Raw genomic sequence first — 23,268 nt, forward strand, 5'->3', positions numbered from 1 at the left:
CTCGGTTGAAGCTCATCGAAGCACATCGCAATATCAGACGACATGTCAAATCCCGCAAGCTGCCGAAAGGTGTGAGTCATAACAGTAAGGACTGGTGTAAAATCAAAACAGGCCCCTCGAACCAGTCGAATGCACAACAGTCGGCCACACTTGATGACTCATTTCGGAGCAGATTAATTGACTTTGCGGTCGCTGCAGTTCGACGCCGTGCCAAACGACATCCGTATACTGGCTCTCTAAGTTGCGAAGCAAGCCCCGACAGAGGCACAAAGACGTAAACTCAGCCGTATGCTCAGAGGACAGCCAACGTTGCATTTCAAGCCAAATGCTTTGATTACGTCAATCGCTGCTTCCCCAGCAGAGCCTCGGGGAGCAGGCTAACCGCCATTCACAACACAGACACCACACAGATACTAACAACAGCTCGGGTTACCTACGGGACAGGTAACACTTCCCCCCTGAGAACGCTGAACACCTCTGTGCACACAGGACGGTACACTTTCACCCACAATCTCTCACACACACACACACACACACACAGTACCACACACGTTACAAAAAAAGAAGAAATTGGAATTGAAAAATTGGAAGACGTATTCAAAACATTGCATCGCTGAGGTTTGTAAATGTTTGATAATTCACCCCAAATGTACTCAGCTTTACATTAACAACCCGTATGACTGACTTCTGTGTAGCACAAAGAGAATTTTGGAAGAATATATTTTCCCACTCTTTTCGGTGAGGGCTGAGCTGCAAAATAACCTCAAAGGTCAAATCACATTGATTCATAATCGTGTGCGATCTCTTACGAATCTTCAGATTTACTGATTAAATGAACGTTATGCACTATTGCGGTTTTGAAGGATTCATTTGTAAAAACAGAATCAGATAACAGAATAAAAAAAGGGATTTTTGAAAATCATCAGTTTTTGCAAATAAACATAACTTAATCTCTGCCTCAGTTCTTACTGCCATGTTCATGAAATAATTAGTGATGTCTAATTTATTTAAAAACAAAACTGGTCTGAGTGATTTGTTCAATTCAGTTCTGAGCTTATCTCCTTGCAGTATTTTAGTATTATTTATACAATATTGCAGTATTTATTAAATTATCATTTATTTGTACATTTTATTTCTATTTTTCAGTTTTTACTTATATTTTAATATTTATTTTAGAGTTTGAATATTTTAGTTTGACATTTTAGTACTCCAATTTTAAATTTTCACTTAATATTTATATTCTATTACATTTTTGTGTCAAATACAGTTTACAATTAATTCATGATAGCTCTTTAATTAACAAAAACAACACTGACTCACCAACTAGATCTGGTTTCAGTGATTAACAGCTTACTAGAGGGGAAAAATAATTATAACAATTATCCCAGTAAGTTTTCAGTCCCCCGTTCATTGCCCTTGCGTGAAAAAGAACTTTGCTGAAAAATGTCAGAAGAAAGCAAGTAATAGAGGTCTGGAACGACATGAGGGTGAGTGAACGCTGACAGAACCTTCATATGCGGTTGAACTAATCCTTTAAGCTCCGTTTTTGGCGGACATTCTCCTTCAAATTCTGGACAGAAAATTGTTACTCTGCAGACCATCCTCAGACATTGAGATGAAAGACAGAACTTCCACATCTGACAGGTTGTTATTGTACATTTGTCAGCTGAGGACAAGTGTGGGTGTTAATGCATGTATATGTGTGTGTGTGTGTGTGTGTGTGTGTGTGTGTGGGTGGTTTAAAGGTTGTATTAGAGTTCAAACCCGAGCCAAACCGATAGTTTTGTTCTTGGCAGTAAAAACACTGCATTTCTTGATCAGCCACATCTTGCTGAGAGCAAACCAGTCAAACAATAACAGGGCTGTGTTTACCGCCCTATTTACCGTAGCGATGAAAAGTGAGAGTGCATGAAAAAGGAAAAGACAGTTGTAGCACACTTATCAGTGATGAATCATAAGAAAAACCCCTTTGAATGGTGACATCAAAATAATCTTTCGAAGTGTGTGCACTTGTTTAAAATAGACGTATTAGATGACACATCGGCATTTAATAAATAAATGACAACACATGCGTTTACCAAGACCGACATAACAATAGATCCGATCCATTTCTACGCCCTTTGAAGCGCAGAGACATCGCAGAAGCAAATCCTTTGTGAGAATCTATAAACGAAACCTCGTTTTCTCCGAAAGCGCAAGCATATCTATGTCTAAATGCACTAAATGTCTATAATTGATGAGTTAGCACTCGAAAAACCACAGGAATTAGCGCTGATGTTGAAAACAAAGCTTGAAAACACCTCACCACAGAGGCATGCGAGAGTGTTGCTGTTCGGAGGTGTTGTTGTGATACCTCTGACACTCTACGAGCCGTGGCAATTATGAATCGTACACCCGATCTCAAATTAAAAATATCAAAGCGTCTACAACAGCAAACACGTCCCTTTAAAAAGTTAGAGGCCCTTGAGATTGTATAAGTGCATAAATTAACATCCTGTTTTCTCATAACGCCTGAAGATGACGAGGCTACGTATATGCACTCAGGCTATCGTTTTTCCCCATGCGGTCTGTGTCTGTGTGCATTCAGCCCGTTAGCTGGATTAAACGGATGAAATCCTGTACATCCAGAGTCAGACTCTCTAATTAGATTTCTGTAGGTGAGCAGTTCCAGTTCGCTCTCTGGGCCGTGTCTGACTGAAACGAAACAAGCAGGGTGTGCGAGATGACTCATCAGTTTTAAAGCTGAGCGTCTGATGCTCCTGTGTTGTGCAGGGAGATGTTCATCACTCCACAAGCTCAAAGCCATTACCTTTCCACCCACGCCGTGTCACACACACACACACACACACACACACACACACACACACACACACACACAGGCGAACACAGCAATAGCTGGTTGCGGTTTGTCTCTCCATTTCTCTCTCACAGCCATATTATCTTTCGAACATTTAGATTATTTCTCACTGTCCTCCGCTGAATTTAAGGTTTTGACGAAATAAAAGAGCCATGATGATCTTAATCATGTTAATTTCTTCTGTGTTTACTGGTTAGTCATCTGCTTCTCTGGTCTAGCAGAATGGGAATTTTCACTGTTTGCATCACCATAGCTGTTAGTGTTAGCTTTTTTAATAGGCATTTCATCAGTGGTGGGGATTTTTCAAAGGCTTTCTGCAGGTTTTTATGCTTGAAGATGGCAACAAGTGGTTTTCTTTATGAGTGAGTCATTTGAATCATTCAGTCAACCAATGATACCTCTTTTGGGTATGATACAAGAGGCCATTTGAAACAATTTCATGAATTATTGAATCGTTAACTCAACCGATTCTTTCAAGCACATGTTCATTCAGGAATTAAACGAATGACTGGCTTTGTGAGTGACTCAATTAATGATTGAATTAATTACCCAACCCTGTTGTTCAATAACATTTGAACGATAAGTGAGTCATTGAATCATTCAGTCAACTAATTCAAGCACATTCGTTCAGGAAAGAAAAATAAATAGGTACTACATTTGAATTTTAACTTACTTCACTATTAAAAGAGTAGAATATATTTGAGTAATATAAATGAAATTCGGACTATCACATAACCTGCTTTACTGCCATTTATTAATCCTCTCCAACAGCCTCAGTAGACAGTAAAGTATGCAACAAATTACTGTATTTATAATTGAGAAATTGAATCAATTACTCACTCAACTGATTTTCTCTTATTCATTGAGCAACAAAACAATCTACTACCTTTATGAATGAATCATTTGAATCACAGCCAATCAGATTAAGTACATCTGAATTGTAAAACAATAAATATTAAAACATTTGTAAAGCTCCCCAAAAAATTACCACTTTTATGAGTGAGTCATTTAATAAGTTACTCAAGTGATTTGTTCAATTGCAAATTCACTGAGCAACAAAACTACCTTTATGAATAATTTCAGTCAGCCAAACAATTCATTTATCACTGATTCATTCAGGAAAGAAATTCCAGTACTACGTATTTCTCACAAAAGTTAATTCAGTTCATTCTTTTAAAACTATATTCACTGAAGAAAATGCGCAGAAAGTAACCGAGAATATTGCTTCTAAAAAGGACGTTGCTCAATATTAAATTCTTGTTTTAATAAAGACAATTTTCCAGCTTTCTTACTTGTGGCTCAGTATTGTTCTTCACTGTCTGTCTTTCAAAGTGCCTTTTAGAAGCACAAGCTCACATATATTACACTGAGAAAACGGTGTCGTACAGAGACAGCCAATAAAACTCATTCTTAAAGGTCAATATATTTGTTGTCTTGCGCTTGAAGAAACAGTGAAGTGATATCTGCTCAGTAAAGTTTGTAAGCCACAAGCTCCCTCAACGTCAGGGACTGTTTTAACAATTGCAACGTGTGAAAATGACACTGTTAAAATTGGGCCGTCATCTCACATCTTAAACGTGCTGATTTGAGTGAGAGGGAGCATGTACCTCCTTAAATAGATCTAAAGCATTGTATCAGCACACATACACCATTTACTTCAGAGACATCGTGTACCAGAAGATCATTTCAATGTCCTTTAGGTGCTGGAGGAAAAAAAAAAAGCAAATCAAAGAGCTCAGACTGGTGCACCAGCAGCAGTGAGATCTCTTTGTCTCCTCTGAAGGGTCTCGGAGGAGCTGTGCTCGCAAGCATGCGAAGAATCGCCCATAGCCACATTTGAAAAGAGCCGGCCAGGGAATCATTCTGATTAATGAAATAAGTTATCTGGAACACTGTGGAATTTATAGACTGATATACAGATATTATGACCCAAATTCTGGCCATTACTAAAAACTGCAACCACCTCTACCATTCCTAGCCTATTTCCAGGCAGTTACCATGGTTACAGGGAGAGAAAGAGAGGGGAGAGGATGAAAAAGAGAGAGAGAGAGAGAAAGAGAGATCTAATAGAAATTTCAGAGAAACTTTGTCACCAACAAAAAAAAAAGAAACATGATGCGCTAAAAATGACATGCATTTCGAAGGAACTCTGCTAATAAAGCGTGCAAGACATTTAAAAAAAAAACACGCTTTGCTGTCTGAGCAATAGCTATTAACAACTCGTATGATTTTATTGCATCAGTTTCTAACTCACAATTGATCCCAGTACACAAAGACACAGAAATGCCACGACCGCCCTGCAGTTTTTGTAATGTGTAGCTGTTCCTAATGACTTCATCGAAGCCCAGGGTTCCTCCGGTCACCCTAAACCCTCCATAGCCCGTTTGTCATTTCTCGCCATTGCTCTGAACAACAAAAAACAAAGGCCAGGATGACAGCATCTCATCCGACGAGCACTAAACAATACCCTCAGTTCCTTTCTCAATCTTCTGAACACTTAACACTGGCCAGAGAAGACACAACACACAATACTTCACCAACGGAGAGAGAAATGACATCATGTGGATTGAATGAGTTTGATTCAAGTCGCCCCGACCTCAAGCACATGGCGTGACAGCAGCCGCACGGCGCAGGTAACGTTTAAACCTAATTGCACAATACTTGCTATTCCAGGCTGTAATACACACCATCTCCCTCAAGTTTCTTTATACGAAGATTTTGGCTAGTTGTTTCGCTAACGATATTGTTTTAATTTAGCACTTCTTTAACTTAAGAAATCTAGGTTCAGTTATTTTGGAAGAAATGCTTAATGTGCCTTGTTGTGTTTGTCACTGTCGTGTGTGTGTGTGTGTGTGTGTGTGTGTGTGTGTTGTGTTTTAATCAGCACCGGTCTCATCATCACCACGCCAGATTCCTTTGTTTGAGACAGGAAGGTTTTGCGGAAGAAGAGACATGAATGGCTTAAGCTCTATCGGCCTCTTCTGGTTGAAGTGAGCATTACATCGTCAAAAGATAAAATGAAGGTAAACTCAATCGACGGAAAGTGTCGATTGCAAGAAATACAAAAGAAATCATGTACACCTGTTATCATTTTCCTTTAAATAACGTCAAATTCTCTTTTTCACTGGAAAAATACAATTCACACACTTTCGAAATAAAAGCCCAACAAACATAAATTTTAACGCATTTTACCAACATTCTCTGTGAAATTACAATTTTACTTAAAGCGACAGTTCACTGTTGCTGGTCCTCATTCTATAAAAGCCAACGGATATCAACTGTTTTTTTTTTTTTTTTTTCTAATAATAGAGAAATGAACTCACACAGGTTTAGAACAACTTGCTTTAACAAACGATGACAGATTTTTTTTTTTAATTGCCATGACAACATAACTATCAACCCACGTTTTAACAGAACTTTGCTTTATAAGACCTTTACATTTATGCAATCCTCCAAAATTAATATCAATATTTGCGGTAGTTAGGTTAAAGGAATTGTTCACCCCAAAATAACAATTTTGTCATTCACCCCCAAACCTGTATGAGCTTCTCTTATGTTGAACACAAAAGAAAATATTTGGACAATTTTAAAGGACACTTGCTGGTCCTCATTGACCTCCATAGCAGAGAAAGAAATACTATGGAAGTCAATAGCGACCATCAACCGTTTGATTACCGGCGTTCTTCGAAATACCTGCAACACAATAAATAAACTCATAGAGGTGTGCAATGATATGAGGGTGAGTAAATGACAAATGTCAATTTTTGGGTGAACTCTTACTTGATCTACTGCACCTCAAATATTAAATTCAAATATTATTAAAAATATTTAGATTTAGTATAACAAATGGAATTTCTTTGAACATCTCGCCATTATTAATGATTAATGAAAGATGTATTATAAAACACAATTGCTGTTATTATGGGATAGTAATATTCATTTACATAAACACTATAATCTCATCAATATATGTTGACTTACAATACTAAATGCTAGTTTCAGAGCAAGTGTTGTTGCCTTTTAATGTTACCTACAACTCAAATAAAATATATTTTATGTCTACTAACCTTGCAAGATTTATGGTTACATTATAGTATTATTAGATTTTATGTGTGTGTGTGTGTGTGTGTGTGTGTGGGGAAGAGAGAATATTTGTGAACACCCTGTTAATAAAAATGTTGAAGTGAAAACCAGAAACAGCATAGACAGTCCCGAAGGCATGTTTACCTGTTTGATTTATTTCAAGATGCGACCTTCACCTGTGTATTCCCGTTCCCAACAGCTTAAGAAATCAGACATCTTATTTACAGAACATAGTACAGAAACTTATTATGAACATTGAACTCGAAGAGAGAGAGAGAAAAAAAAATACACCACTTCACTGTTAAACAAAAAGATTTGCAGAGAACTCACTTGAAGATCTTGAACATCCAAATGTGTCTTTACCCTGCTCAAGATATTCACGGTACAGTGAGCATTCTTCAAGAACCAGTCATGGTGGGATTGTGCAAAAATGTTTGAGCAAAAAAAAAAAAAAAAAAAAAAAGTAAAGGGCAACCAAGTAAACGCAGTGTGACATCTAAAAGGAATTTAAACCTAATGTAACGACACGGCTCCGATTTCTTTTAAATGAAGTACAGGGGATAAGAACGAGGAACTGAACCAGAGTGGGTTGACTGTCCTTATCCTAATTTCATGATTTCTGCAGCATATTGACAAGATCATTCAGACCAGACCGAAATCTGGCCGCTTTTGATTTCATTCATGTTGCCTTCGCGAGCCTTTAAAAACTCTCACTCACGTTTCTAAACTCCTAATTGCATTAAGCGTGCCGTGTGTGAGCGGTCTCGTTGCCGTCGAGCAACAAAACAGGTCAAGTAAAATGCAAGCGATTCAACTCTAAGGCATCATGTGAACTAAAAATACATAAACCGAGCGTCTTTCCCCACACTTGCAACAAAAACTATGAAGCGGATCTCCGAAACCCCTGGATAAATTACCATACACAGTTAGATAAAGCAAAGAAACACAAGAATACTGAAGTCATGATTAAAATGTTTGTACTCACAATCACATACACTCAAGTCCATTTGTTTCGTTCTCTTTGTTTCCAAAAGGATGTTGAAGGAAGCGGTTTGGCCGCACATACACACAGATCGTCCCTTGTTCAACCATAAACACAAGGTCGACATGCAAGGCATATGTAAGATACATCCCCCGTTTTCAATCGATACATTATAACACTTTTTAGGGCGGACAAATCAAAAGAAAAAAAAAAAAAAAAAAAGGAAACACCTACAGCACTTTTTTTTTTTTTTTTAAAAAGGGGTTAAAATGAAAGTACACGCAAAGTGAATGCAAGAAACTAAAAACTAAATTTAAAATGATATAATTAGCTTTTGTCTGTAACTTTACTTTCACATTCTTAAGGACCAACACCTAATGGAGGGGAACGAGGCAAACCCCCTTCGAGGAAGGGGAAAACCATGACATTCCAAAAGACCTCATTTTTCATCCTCATTTTGCTTAAAAGCCCTCTTTTTGAAAATAAAACGCGTTTGCTGGCTCGTTTCGACTTGTAGATGTCTGAAGAACTGCGTGTGTTTCTCAGTGGCCAACAGTCTGTTTTACACCCACCTGGTTTTGACTGCGGCCCTGCTATTGCATATCCTGCTGGAATCGCGGGCACATGCAGCGCAGCATGCTTGTGCAGCTGAGCGCAGGGAAATGACCCACGCTTTCTCGAACTGTGGAGCACATTTCATACGGTTACCATCTTCGCAGGTTTCATGGGTGCATAGGGGCACGGGCGGCCGGGGTGGAGTGCTTTAACAGGCGGATTTCAGGGGTTTCTGGGCCAAACTAGATATATAAACCACCCCAATGTTTGGATTGGGGAGGATAAGATAACGGGGACTGTGATTATAGAGTCAGTCTGGCTCTGTTTCATAATGAAAGGGCTTCATGAGGTGCCCTGTCTCTTCTGCTGCTGCGCTCGGATCAGCTCCAGTTGCTTTTTGCACTGCTGGTAGTAGGTGGATAGACTCTTGTTCTCCTCTAGCAGCTTCTTGTGCTCCTGAGCGAGGCGACAGGCGTTCTGCTGATCCTTCTCGTCCTGGTCCAGTTCGTCTATTAGCTCTTTCCTGTACAGATGCACATTAGAAGACAACTTTGGTATATAGTTTATACTGGTAGTGTCGTTTTATCATCTGTAGCACAGACTAAATTCTGCTTTACCGCAGACAACATTTAAAAGTAACTAACGGAGTTTGAACTGTTGCAATGAAAATAGCTCTAGGCTGTTGTTTTTTGTACTCAACAGCTTCATATAAACGATATGTATAACATATGCATGTATGTATTTAAGAAAAATGTTAAGCTTGTGTGTGTGCGCATTTATAAACAAATGTACTACATTCTTCAAAATACATTCAGATTCCTGACTTACTTCCTCTGTATGAGAAGAGCGATCTCTGTCTGCACCTTCAGGTACTCCTGTGCCATCTTACAGTGCTGCTCAAACACTGCCATTGATTCTTTGGAGTTTGGACACGGGGCTAGAGGCTGCAAACAAACACAGATTCATTCATCAAATGTCACCGCTTTTGCCTAATTAATTTGAAATGCAAAAGTGATATTTATACCAGTCACGGCCTGAACTCCAAAAATATCAAAATGCCTCACTGTCAATTGGCTGCCATGTATTTATAACCGAATTACACCATATAAATAGCATTAAAACTGTAACCCAGACTTGATTCAATTAGAGGGTTGTTTTTACATCTTGGGAATTCTTTTTGAGAGAAGGGATACCACAGCACCCTGGAAAGAAACTATCCAGACCACAGATATAGACTAAACACTTTCCATGCATGTGCAGTCATACTTCACAATTAGCGATGCACTAAAATAAATTATTGTCTGAAAATCAAAACGGTAATTCTGGAGAGACTGGGCTGAACACAGACAAATGTGTAGTATTTCATAATTTTACATAGCCTATTTTTGCATAGCCAAAATCATACTAAATTCTGTATATCATACATTAACACCTATAATTTTCTCTCTGATACCTCAACCTAGAAGTGTACCTGTAACTGATGGTCCAGGGTCAGGTAGGCCATAGGGATGGAGTTATCTGAGCCATTGGTGTCTACAAGAATGAGAAAACATCAGAAAACCAAGAAATCGAGGAAAAAAGATCTGATTTATTCCATCTGGTTATTTATAATATTTGCACTTGAAGCAGATCTGAAGCAGCCCCCTACGCAACATATGTGTTTTTTAGTTTGTTGTGTAACCCTGATAGTAAACTCTGGTAATCCGCAGAAAGAGAGTTCAGCAATAAATAGCCGAGTCTCATCTCGGTCCAGGACTGCGACTGTCAGACAGAAAAGCATCTTAAATCATTGATGACGCTTACGTAACGTCTGCCTCTCTGCCTGAGCCGTTTTCTGTCACTGACACTGATTTACACATACAAACACACCGAGGACGTGAACTTTGAGGTCACAGTGAGGGAACATAAACGGCGTGTTCAGAAATAGCTTTATGAAAATGTCACAATCTGCAATTATGTAATTTCAAACGTGCACAAAGCTGCTGTATCTCAACTATAACCTCAAATCATAACGTTTTTAAACATTTATACAGTCCATATTTAAATATAAATGCGTGTTTGTGAGTGTTTGAAGGATAGGAGGAAAACCGTAGACTCTACCTGTCCTGTCTGGCGTAATCATCCTCACACTGGGACTGGATGATCTGCTGTTGTTCGTGCTATCCTGTAATTGGTCAAACTATACGTCAGCTATATACACACACACACACACACACACACACACACATCACATTTGGATATTGACAAGAAAATAAATCCAATGGCTCTTGAACAGCACTGCAAGAAGAAAATGCTACAGATCCTTTCATAAAAGGCACTCACTAAATAGTGCATTTGATGGTCACCAGAAGGAAGCAATATAGCTATTTACAATTAAAAATCATGTGTGCAACATCCATACAATTGATTTTAAAAACCTATGGTCTACTGCTAAGTACCTGGGATCTTAAATCGCGCTCACACACTCGGAGAGGAAATTATATCCTACATTAATATTATGCAAACTTAGGATGAACTCTACTGTTTTCCCAAAAGCACTGAGGACAAGTGTGAAGGAAGAGAACTAGATGATGTTAGGATTCAACCGTTCAAAAGCCCCCTGGGGAAAGTCTAAAACTCCTCCGTCTTCTCTTACAAAGAATATCTTACTTTTTTTTCTTTTTTATTTGATAAACTATTGTGTTCTCCCATTGTGCAATCAGATGTGAGAGCGCTTATTTCACAGCAGACAAGGAACAGTGTCTAGTTACCTAGCTGTTGAAATGCTATTGTAAAATTGTTTTTGTATTTAAAAACAGTTCTCTTCCCTGCTCTATAAACACTGCACCACAGAAAGTGTAAAATGGAAGAATCTTACCTGACTGGATTCCGTACCAATGGCAGGAAGGTCCTGCACTGAACTGCGTCTATGAGGCTCGCAGGTTGCTGCAAAAAGATACGAAAGAAAGAAAAAGGAAAGAAAAGAGGAATCTGATCAGTTTTATTTGTAGTGCGTGAGCTCTTGCCCCCAGATCTGGAGCAAGAGGGATATGACAGACAGCTGCTGCACTGATTAAATCCCCAACTCACTACCATGACAGCATCTCCTCTAACGTGGCCTTTACGTGACCAACCCTCTCAAGGCCATCCCAGCAAAACACACACACACACACACACACACACCTTACCCCAAAAATCAGTAGACCACACCTACAGAATCACAGGGGGCAGCTTGGCCTGCACTGATTGGACAGCTCCTATTATAGAGTGATGAGTGGTTTTTTTTTTGGTTTGATGAAGATAATGAGTTTGTATTTATAGAGCATGAAGCAGCAATGATAATAGGAGCTGTACTCTCAATCATGCCTATTCCAAGATTACACAAGTTTATCAAAGCCTAGGAACAAACACAAATTAATCTTGTTGTAGGAAGGCTACAATTCAGGTAGAGCAGCTAGAATAACACCAACAGAAACGAAATGCAACCATGTGACATACTAAAGTTGATTTGCAGAAAAATACATAATGCAAATGTTTAGGAGGAATATTCCAGGATAAATACAACTGAAGCTCTACAAACATCTGTGGCAGGTTGCCAAAAAAAAAAAAAAAAAAAAAAAAAAAAATCACCCTGCAGTGTGAAGAAACAATGAAGCAAATACAATTTAAAATAGAAACATTCACAGTTTTAAAGGTTTGACTATATTTATATAGGGTATGTGCATCTCCATTACTGAGGTCGATGTGATAAACATTGCAATGCATAGCCAATGATACTTTAAAGATGCAAACGAATCAGCTACTGATGTGATGTGATATGATTCACCCATTACGATGCAGGGCGATCCCATTTGATCTGATTCTATGCAATTTAATATAGTACAGATAGTTCGCTTTTATTTCTTTGGTTCAGACAGACAGAATATCATCAATTAACTTAAGTGCCTTCTGACTTCTAATGCTTTGGTCTCTGTAGTGTTGTGATGCGTCATATTCATATAGCAGCAGTAAGCATGAGAGAACACACTTGAGAAAAAAGTTATAAGAATTCAATCTACGCATAAAATACTGATCACAAATTATTGGTCACTTTCTAAATAACAGCACATCTAATAATTATGTATAAATAAACCATTTTTACAGATGCAAATATGTGAGAAATGATCCACTGTGATATGCCACCTATCTGATGCACCCTTTTTTATTTTTTACAAAAAAAAAAAAAAAAAAAAAAAAAGGATTAAATTGCATGAATGGCTTTATATAGTTTTTAATACTAATTAAAACAACAACTTAAAAAAAAAAATACTAAAAAGGTTGTCAGGTTCTGCAAGGCATGGCTTGTAAGATTATCAGTTTAAGTACATTTTAAAACCTGAAAGATGAGCTAAAGTGACTGTATACAACAGCTGTATGCCACAGATACTGCTGATAGACCTTAATTTGCATTTAACCAGTAATATTGCTTTAATATAGATGTAATCTCAATTAAGCAATGATATCAGCCCATTTTAAGAATTCAATTCAAAATATGTTACAACAATAAAAAATTAAAAATGATTATGCCCTGATAATGATAGTCCCTGATAAGGTCAATGCCATGTCAAAATGATTATGACCATAGCAAAAATGATTGACAGGTTACGAGCTTGCATGCAAGAGGGATACAATTCTGATGCAAATCAGATTTTCTCATTGCTACACCAAATTAATAACCTCTTCATCGTGCAACTTTTTTCCTACTCTGCAATCCTTCAATGTCCCCATTTCCTTCAGCTTTATTAGGGATGATGAAGATAATAATAGCGATGACCCTCAACGCGAAGGAGATTTAACAACCACGTCCACCGAATTAATGAACGTTTGTGTATGGAGGAGGGAAGAACAAAAAGCAGAGCATTTAGCAATATCCTTTCTGCAGGCGAGACAAGGGCAAGCTAGTGTATGACCACTGAGACAGAGAGAGACACGCACATGCAAACACACACGCTGGCTGATCCTCTTTCACCTGCTACAAAGCAAAACAGGAAGACTGAGGCAGCCAATCAATCCACATCCTCATCTCCACATATATCTTTTTTTTTTTTTTTGAGAATTAACAAGGCGTCTCTTGTGGTAAGAAGCAGAAGCAGTCATGAGGATGGGGTGTGAAAGTCATTGCCCTGAGTTCACTACAATGAAAAAAGAGAAAAGACGGAGAGATAGAAGAGATTGGGATGGTTGTTACTCCAGTATCACTATAAGCCATCAAATCTGACAAATAATACTTTTTGGAAAGATTTTCTGGATATAAGAGGAATATAGAAAATGTAACCGATAAAAAAAAGAATCAAACACTTATCTAACAATCATTTAGATCAGAGGTCGAAACTGCTTTGACTCAAAATAATTTGAAGTCAATTAGTTTTGCATTATTTACACCACAATTTTTAGTCATTTGTGTTTGCTGCATACAGATTTATTTATTTTTTATTTTTTTTAGAGACACAGAAGGGTTTTTCAAATGTAAGAAAGTTAATTCTGGGACATTCTAAAACCTAAACAGAAACCTGGGTCATTGTTCTTTACTTTTCACACAATTTACCCTGAGATTAACAACTACTCATGGATCTGTTTGACGCCACACACACACTCCCAAATGCTTGGTTAACATTCTTATTTGGCCTTTTTGCAGTATCCGTGTCAATCAATTGATGCATTTTCATCACCATTTGATATTTCGTAACCATTATATTATTTAAACAATTAAGTGGCAAATGGTACTTACTTGCAAGATTTTTTTCCACATCAAAAAGATTACATGGCTTCAATACGGTTTAAACGAACCATAAGTTTATGACCCCAATCAAGAGTTTCTACCACAGTGCTACTTACACATCACTGCGAAATGCATTTTCATAGGACAAATGCACGTGTATGCAAGCGTTTAGATAATGATCACGCGTTAATGTAATTTAGCATCTTTTTCCACTTTTTTCCCCACTAAGTCAGAGTTACTGTGGCTTTGAAATATTTTGGAGTAACAACCAACGCGTGCTTGTGCGTCACAGTGACGCCCCTTCTCTGATTAGAAGCTGTTTGCTGGGAGCGCCTGGACTCCCGGTACCTGTGACGATGATCTTGGGAATGTCCAGAATGGTGCCATGTGATGCCGTTTTACGGTGACCTCGCTTAAATTGTGGACGTGCTGCAAAAACACACATACAGACACGCGCATGTAGCGACGAACACAGGCATGCAGACAATGTGTGTACTGAGACAGAGAGAGGGTGGTGCAGACAGCAAGGCAGACTGGGGTAAGGGACGTCGCTCCATTCTTCAGCTGCATTAGAACATACATGCAACACGCATACACACACGCGTACACAAAGCACATACATCCGTGCAGAGGCGGGAAGCCTGCTGGAACGAGTGACTGCAAAAGGACAGATCAAAGGAGGAATGGAGATACCATGCAGCTCTTTTTGAGTCTGATGTGTGTTTGGGTGCACTGGCTGAGATCAGCGGTACACTGGGTACTAGTGTATGATCTCTTCAGCCAGTGCAAATAAAGAAAAGTGAGTTCAATGTCTATAAAAGGGACACTGTTAGTGGTGTGTGTTCTTTGTTAACATGTCAACCTGAGGACAAAAGTGATTACAAGAATAGAAAGGTGTGGAGTTTATATTAATATTTGCGTCTACTGCAAAAGAGAAAAAACTCCACATTAATAAATCAGTGTTATTTACCATTGATATGTATGCATGTACTATAAAATGTCATTGTCTCTTAAAAATCAATTTCTAGCAAGGAATGAAGCTTTGGCACCGAGGGGGAAAATGTTACCTGCGGGAGCAAAGGGCAATCTGTGCTCCAATTCGGAGAGATCGGTGCTCATTCGTTTGCTGTCGGAGGACGCCAGAAAATGCGGTCTGCCAGAAAGACTCTCTACACTGCCCCCTCTGGAGAGAGGGTGACCAGGCCTTAACGGGTCGCCCTGAAACATACACAAACACTGATTCAACTCCTGAGCATTCTTAGAGGACATGGTCTCTGTGCATTTATGTAGACTAGTGATGTTTCACCTTTGGTTTATACGGGAACTTGATGGTGTCGTTGCTGCCGGGGGAGTTGGTGTGCTCCATGTTGATATCGTTCTTGTTGCTGGTACATGTGTAGTCTATATATGAGCCTGGATTACACAGATGAAGTAGATTTTTTTTAAATTGACAAATTTTACTTTGACTTCATTACGCTTCTAAAATTATCCCAAAAACAACCCCATCAAACCAATGTACAGTACATACCAATTCTAAGATTTTGGGGAGGTATGTTTTTTTGGTTGTAAGGACTTTATCTGATGAAAAATGCAGTAACAGTATTGTGAAGAGTGACCCTGGACCATAAAATCAGTCTTAAGGAGAACGTGTATATTTATATCAATAGCCAACAATACACTGTATGGATTCATTAGGATTTTTTCCATTAGAACTTTGGATTGCTTATAACTTGTTTATTATAGGATCCCAGATTTTGTATATTTTTACAGATGAATGTATAAATTGAATCTTGTGACTGTTTTTGTAGAGCAGGGTCACAAATACTCCTACAATTTAAAATAATTTCGCTGTGGTAATATATTTGAAACTTTATTTCAGCAGTCATTAGTCTAGTTTTTAGCACCACATTGACCTTCAGATATCATTTTATTATGCTAATATGGTGCTCTAGAAAAATTGTGCTACTTAAACAGCTGTGCTCCTTAATAGTTTTGTGAAAACTATCTTTTTTAGGGTTCTTTAAATGTAACAACATTTACTGCATTCTCTCTGAATCAATGGTCTTTAAAAACAAACAACAACAAAAAACTAAAAACTTACTGACCTCAAAATTTTGAATGGTAGTGTAACAGTCCAGAATAATTTAACCAAAGCATCTAAACCATTTGTTTTCTCACCCACACCATTTGAAAATAATTTAAACAAAATAAAATGAAAAAGCCATGAGGAAGTATTTATTATTCAAAGCTATTCTGTTATTCTGTACCTGTGCTAGCGGCAGAGTTACTCTGGCCTTCATCTGAATACTGATAAGGGTACTGAAGAGGCTCTTCTGATCCTGGGAAATACTAGAGGGGGAGAGAAAGATCAGATTGAAGAGGCTAAATAAGATGCAGAACAGACAGCCAGGAACACTGGGATGATTCGCCAGGCATGCTGGCGGTGTGGCGTTACCCTCATAAGGTGGCTCATAATCTTCACTATCTCCTCCATGGAAGGCCGCTGCGATGGGTCTTTGGACCAGCAACGAGTCATCAGACTCTCTATGGGCTTCGGTAGGTTCTTAATGAGAGGTGGACGCGTGCCTACAAAAAGAAAGAAAAATGACTGAAGCTCAAGCTTCTAATTTTTAACAAAAGACAGAGTCTCAGGTTGGACAGATGTAAAAACCTACCACGGTGCACAGCCCACATGATGCGGAAAGCAGGGCCACCGATTTCATCGAAGGGCTTCCGGCGTGTGATCACCTCCCAGAGAATAATACCCCAACTGAACACGTCACACTTCTCACTGTAGTTACTGCCTGCAACGCAAACATACAGACAGTAATTACCTTTACATAAGGTCCACATTCTAGTTAAGCCTTTATTCTAAAAAAAATAATAATAATAACATTTTTAAAATGTTTCATGTTAAAGAGAATTATTATTGCATTATTATTAATATGTATATTTTTTTAAAATGCATAAATAAATGCTTACATTGACAGATGAGTACAGTAAGCTATTTGCACTACTTGCTCTACTATATAAAAGTTTATGTTAAGTAATTTTTTTTCCTTTTTATTGATTAAATTAAACCCAGCAAGAACGCATTACTTGATTTGATCGATGTAAAGATATTAATAATGTTACAAAATATTTAGATTTTTAATACACGCTGTTTGACCAACTAAAATGTAGCTTGGTTGCGAATGAAAAGAACGCTGAAATTTACATTATTATAAAAATTGTATAAATGCTAAAATGAAATAATATGTTCAGCAGTAAATTATAAAACTAAAAGAACTACTTTCAAGGGTTCCAGTTGATTTGGAAAATAATTATTGCATGGTGTGGTTGAGATTTGCATCAAGCTGCCCAAAAAAATAATATTGATGAGAATGGTACCAATATAAAAGAATGAAAGCCAATTGCCATAAGCTCATTTTCAACCATCCTGGGTGGGGGAGCCTTTATCTTGTCTGCCCTTTTTGAACAGATGAGCTAATTTCCTCTCATGCTGCCCTAGAGAGCCTTAATTGCTGCTCTTATTATTCTTAAATTACAGCGCCTTGCACTGGTATGTCTTTAGCTGCCTTGCTCTGGTCTTCTGATAATACTGTTGTCAGCGCAGCAAATGAGCAGAGCCGAGTCTCCTCTGCTGGCATTGCTAGTGCAGTAATAACATGGGATTTCTGCTCCTCCCCAAACAAACAAGATAACAACCTGCTCCTAATTGATGTTTCCTCCGACCCCCCTGACAGCCGAGTGCCCCCGAACGTGTTTGGTAAAATTGAAACCCATTACCGGTTGATTGCGAAAGCATGCATTAAATTATAATGGTTCCATCCATCATCTAGACCAAGAACGTCCACCAATTTTGAGGAAATATTTGTTTGAGTAATAGCGAAGACCTGAGATGTCAATTAATGAGAAATAGGAAAAAGGTGAAAAGTAGCGCCGTTAACATCATCTGAGATAAATTTATAAGCTTATAGCTATACAAAACTGAACAAAAGTTTTTGGATAGTTCCTGAATCTTGCCTTCAAACACCTCCGGGGCCATCCAGGCTGCGCTTCCCTTGTTATTAGTCATGTGTGTCTGGATGTCACACGCTGTCCCGAAGTCACAGATCTTCAGCACAGTACCTCCAGCAACCAGGAGCAGACTAGGAGCAAAAAATATACAAAAGATAAAGAGAGATGTCTCCAGGAAGAAGAAAAATATGTAGGAAATTGACGGCATTTTTAGGCATCGTTAAAATACGACTGCAAAAGTGATAGATTCTTATCATTTTTGCTTATTTGTCTATTCGGTTGCACGCATTTCCCATTCATTGCAATGCCAGCCGCAATAATTGTGCAACCTGATTCCTAACATCTTTATTTTCTGGCATTGTTAACATTGTTGGCTTTTATATTATACAATTCTTGTATTTCGCCTAATTTGTAAGACACTTCGAAAAAAATCTTAATCATTAACATAATACCATCTAGTTCAAATAATTAGGGTTTGTTAAATGTTTGCTGTTGTTTGAAAGAACCCTCTCTTTAAAGATGCTCCCAACAGCTGAATGCGATCAGTAATTCTGTGAATTATTAATACTTAATGTTTTATGCTTGAATGTATACTTAATATATTATTGTAATTTGTTTCCGTGTTGATCCTGTGATCTTCAGCATTTATTACTCCAATCGTCAGCTTCAACTGAATCTTCAGATACATTATATTATGCTGATTTCTGTTCAAGAAGCATTTCTTACCTCAGTATCAAAAAACAAAATCATTCTCACACCAAACATTTCAGCATGAGAACAAAGATTAACTACATATATTTTAAAATACACTTTAAACTGCTACAATATTTTGAGTAGAAATGGAGGTATACAGATGGCAGTTAACAAGTCACCAACTGCGCTTTAGTCCTATTAAACGCAGTTTAAGCACAGTTCATGGGGGTTTGATGCCAGCTTTAGTGGGCTGTAATATATCAAATGTTAGCAATAACCCAGTTCTTCCTGAGAACTTCATTCTCAGTGTCTGGGAGAGAAGCCAGCTGACCATTTCCATGGTGTGCTGCCAGGGCTTTTTACAAACAGAACCTCATAAATAACCAGCCCTGGCCTGGACAACACCATACGCTGCCATGGTGTAAGTGATGCAGCGCATTACTCCAACATACACCCTCTGACACCTGGACCGGACCGCATTTATGATTAATGGCAGCCCTGAATGATCCAGTAATGTTTCCATCACAGTCAAAAACACGTCAACGCATGTAGAGTGACAACGAATGGTCTGTTCACACCTGGTATTAATCTCAGGTGATTTGATCACAAGTGGACAGACTAAACGTAATCATGTGTGTTTAAGACCTTTCAAGGGCACGGAGACCTTCCACAACATGACCTAACTGTAACAGGCATACAGGTGAGGAGGAAAAGGAATTTTCTATTTTTTTTTTCCAGTTACATGATGCAAGACAGTGTAATGAGAAAAATGACGGAGGTGCGTACTTGGGAGGTTTGAGGTCTCTGTGAATGAGAGCCTTTGGTTTCATGCCGTGGAGATACGAGACCCCCTGAGAACACTGCAGGCACCAGCTCATAGCGTGAGACGCAGTGTAGTGAGGAAGGGGCTCGGCACCGTGCAGCACTGTCAACACAGAATAGCCATGAACACAAGAACACATATACTCTAATAAACATTCACTCACTTAGTTGTGGAACTCATTTGCTTGGACAACTTGAAGTACTGGCTATTACTAAAGGCTCGGGTTAGGGAGCAATTTTGAACCAACTATTGTTGCAATGTTTAGGTTAAAAGATATGTAATACTTCCATGAAAAATACTGCATAACACAATCTCATCTGATTCTTTGAGCATGTTTGTATATAAAAGTATTTTGCGTGACAGAAACTAAATATCTAATTTATGTACAAAACTACAAGTTAAGTCTACTAAAACATTGTATGCATTCATTTAAAAAAAAAAATTCACAGTTTTTTAGAATGTCTTTCAATACTATCACTTTTGATCGATTTAATAAATTTTATATATATATATATATATATATATATATATATAAACTTTATTCCAAACTTTTGCATGGTAGAGTACTCCCGCTTACAAAAATAGTTTATTATAATAGATATTTACTACCCTTCTAGCTGAGATGATGAATAATTCTGCACTAGTTTCCAAAGGTTCTTGTAATGCTACTGTGTGAATAAAATGTTGCAAATAATTTACTAAAAAGAAAAAACAACTTACCATTATACAACGAACCTCCTTCTGCATATTCCATCACCAGACATACCTGCAGTAAAAGTTCAGCAACTTTTTTTAAGTTTTCTTTTCACAAGAACAAAAAAAAAAGTATTATACCTATAGCAAACACTGAATATGACGTTTCATGATCAAAATCTACATATTGTAGAGACTTACGGGATTACTGCAGGAACCATACAGCTTCACAATGTTGGGATGATTTACACGGGACAGCTGGCGAAGCTGCAGAAGAGGGAATAGACTCAATTACATTTTTTTTTTTTTTTTTTTTTTTTTTTTAAATAAACCAAATGTCTGTTTACCCATAACTTCTTGTTTCTGACTACAATTACTACGGTGAACAAGTGAAACACGATAGTACCTCAACAATGAAGGCATTTCTCTCCGATTCGCTCTCTATAGTCTTGATGGCCACATCTCTACCTTTCCACTTGGCCTTGCACACAACACCAAATGCCCCTCTGCCCACCACCTACACAACATACATATAAGAGACATATACACATATTCAAAACAAACCCGGCACACAAAAGGAAACCATAACACAGAATAACAGGTAGAACAGTGTAAAGGTGTTTCATTAAACCAACTGCGAAGAAATAATTCAACAAAAAACACGTTTAGCATCTCAAAACAGTGTGCCTTAACAAAAACTGTGACAAACATAACAAATGAAATTAAAACTTAGGTCGTGCATACTGATATAAATGTCCCCCTCATAGTATTAGCTATCGAGGGAGCGTTTGCAAGACATTTCTACGCTCGTGTCAGTGTGTTTATTGACTTTATCAGCTGCTTATCATGCCACTCACCTCTTCCACCTCAATATCAACATAGTCTATCTCCTCAAACGGGTACACAGGTGGTGTTTCCAGCATTTCGGCGGAGAACATAGACATCGCTAGCTCGTTAGCCAGCTAATCATTAATACACAAACAACAGACTTTATAGTGCTAAAACTCTTCAGACTTCACAACCAAACGGTTATCAGAATAAAAACGGAAGCTGGGGAGCCTCTTCCCTCGACACGGTCTGCATTACACAGATATGCGTGTACGATAAGTCACTTTAAAAACTTGTTTAGCGGCTAACGAGCTAACCTGTCAATCTAATCCGTTAGCCAGGCGGCTAAGAGGCTCCGAACCAGATTAAAGTATGTCAGACATGCCAAACGACGGAAAATTGTTGTCATTCAGAAGGGAGATACGCCCTAGGGTCTCTGCGAAGTACACTTCGGGGTATCTCATGGACATAAAAGCGCCGGCTGTTGCGTGTTAGCGCTAGGCCGCTTGTTGGCTCGCGCTGGTGCGGTCGATGGATCTCTCCTCCGCGCAGCGCTCACTCCACACCGCCGCTGCCGCTCCGCACATCGGCCTTTCTGTGTACCCGATGATACCGCTCGATAAAAAAACCCCTGCTTTTACGCGTCCCGTTAACCAGGACAGACCATCCGATCCATCGGACGCAGGGCTAGAACTTTACAGCTCTCGCCTCCATGGGCTCGTTTGTTTTTCTTGTTTTCTGCTGGGGTTGTTTAGGCTCCAGGAAGTGTGCGCTCTCTTGTATTGTGCCCCCTCTAGTCCATGCCAACTGAAACGTCTCCAAGATTGGAGTCAAGCAAGGCCTGCCAGAATCATTTCCAGTCGTTATAACAGGGTACTCGTCGTGTTAATATTTATCTGGAGGTATGTTTCTAATGAGAAGGAAAAAATTATAAATTTCATTAATCGGTATCATCTTTTCTGCACCAGCTAACATCACGCACGGAGGCATACGAATAAAGAACTACTTTGTTATTGAAGCAAAACACATCTTATGTAGAGCGTCTCGAGAATTGGGACAAAACAGGGAATTTACTTACATGAAGAAAAAGTCTACATTTCCAAACTGAATTATACCTCTATTGTCACCACAGTCGAATAATGTTCAAATGATGGCAATTATCTAAAATAATGTAACAGAGATGACAATTACTTGAAATTCTAGTAGAAATATAACAATTATCAGACACATGCAGGGAAAAGCATAAATACACACACACACACACACACACACACACACACACACACACACACACACACACACACACACATACTCTTAATTTTTAATTTTTTTTTTGAACAAAGCACAATTAAAACCAAATATACAGACAACTGGACATTCAGTACCAAAGAAGAAACATATCCATACGATGTTATACATTATAAAATATCTAAAATAATTCTTATCTTATTATATAACATGTAACAACCCCATTCAGAATATAGCAGTGACGTTTTAAACTTTTTTTTGTTTTCTTGAAACATAAAAATGAAGATCTCTCATATATTCGCCTTGGTCTGCTCTTCATTCAACCACTAGAAAACACAGAACTATAAATTATTAAAAGGTCTGATAAACTATTGTGCATAAGGCTAAATTTGACTTTATGTTATGTTTTTTTTTTTTTTTTTTTTTTACCAGTAATGCTAGTAATGAGGTTCTTGTCTATGACTATAGGGAAAATAGTTTGACCTCACAGCTGGACTTCAATTACTGGCTTGTTTGAAAATAATAGGCAAGTGATTATACCAAAGTCTCAAAAAAAATGTTCACAGCTGAACATTAAAATTGTTCGACACCAGGATTTTATATTGCTGCACTTAAAATAGTTTAGAAAGAATTAACATGTTTTTAGACATGTCACTTGCACTAACACCTGTCTAAGAAGCATTTGTGATCCCATACCTATCCAAGTCTATTTGTACAGTGTTGTGTCATTAACTGGAATCACATCAAAC

The 23,268-nt window shown here is 38.2% G+C and overlaps 1 protein-coding gene across 2 annotated transcripts; it reads right to left on the reverse strand.

Annotated features, from left to right (window-relative positions):
• Positions 1 to 7,061: 7,061 nt before the first annotated feature.
• On the reverse strand, positions 7,062 to 22,110 carry map3k7 (mitogen-activated protein kinase kinase kinase 7). Of its 2 annotated transcripts, XM_043219353.1 has the most exons (17): positions 21,301 to 22,110; positions 20,850 to 20,960; positions 20,645 to 20,710; positions 20,471 to 20,516; positions 19,714 to 19,852; positions 18,241 to 18,365; positions 16,890 to 17,018; positions 16,670 to 16,800; positions 16,482 to 16,563; positions 15,521 to 15,627; positions 15,282 to 15,432; positions 14,563 to 14,643; positions 11,335 to 11,402; positions 10,578 to 10,641; positions 9,949 to 10,010; positions 9,306 to 9,421; positions 7,062 to 9,000 (listed from the first exon to the last, which is right to left on the reverse strand). In XM_043219353.1, exons 1-17 carry the CDS (start codon positions 21,385 to 21,387, stop codon positions 8,820 to 8,822), a joined length of 1,746 nt encoding a protein of 581 aa, XP_043075288.1. In that variant the 5' UTR covers positions 21,388 to 22,110; the 3' UTR covers positions 7,062 to 8,819. The 2 variants fall into 2 exon arrangements, with proteins under 2 accessions (XP_043075288.1, XP_043075289.1); XM_043219354.1 differs by lacking the exon at positions 14,563 to 14,643 and having other exon boundaries at positions 21,301 to 22,098.
• Positions 22,111 to 23,268: the final 1,158 nt, after the last annotated feature.

The sequence above is a fragment of the Puntigrus tetrazona genome, chromosome 20, assembly GCF_018831695.1.
Source record: "Puntigrus tetrazona isolate hp1 chromosome 20, ASM1883169v1, whole genome shotgun sequence".
NCBI lineage: Eukaryota > Metazoa > Chordata > Actinopteri > Cypriniformes > Cyprinidae > Puntigrus > Puntigrus tetrazona.

What these genes read in the sequence shown, in the direction of transcription:
- map3k7 (XM_043219353.1), bottom strand. Translation starts at nt 21,387, where the DNA reads ATGTCTATGTTCTCCGCCGAAATGCTGGAAACACCACCTGTGTACCCG. An exon ending in GAAATGCCTTCATTGTTGAG is followed by an intron (nt 20,711 to 20,849) that starts GTACTATCGTGT and finishes CCTCTTCTGCAG; the next exon opens with CTTCGCCAGCTGTCCCGTGT. An exon ending in AGGAGGTTCGTTGTATAATG is followed by an intron (nt 19,853 to 20,470) that starts GTAAGTTGTTTT and finishes CTGTGTTGACAG; the next exon opens with TGCTGCACGGTGCCGAGCCC.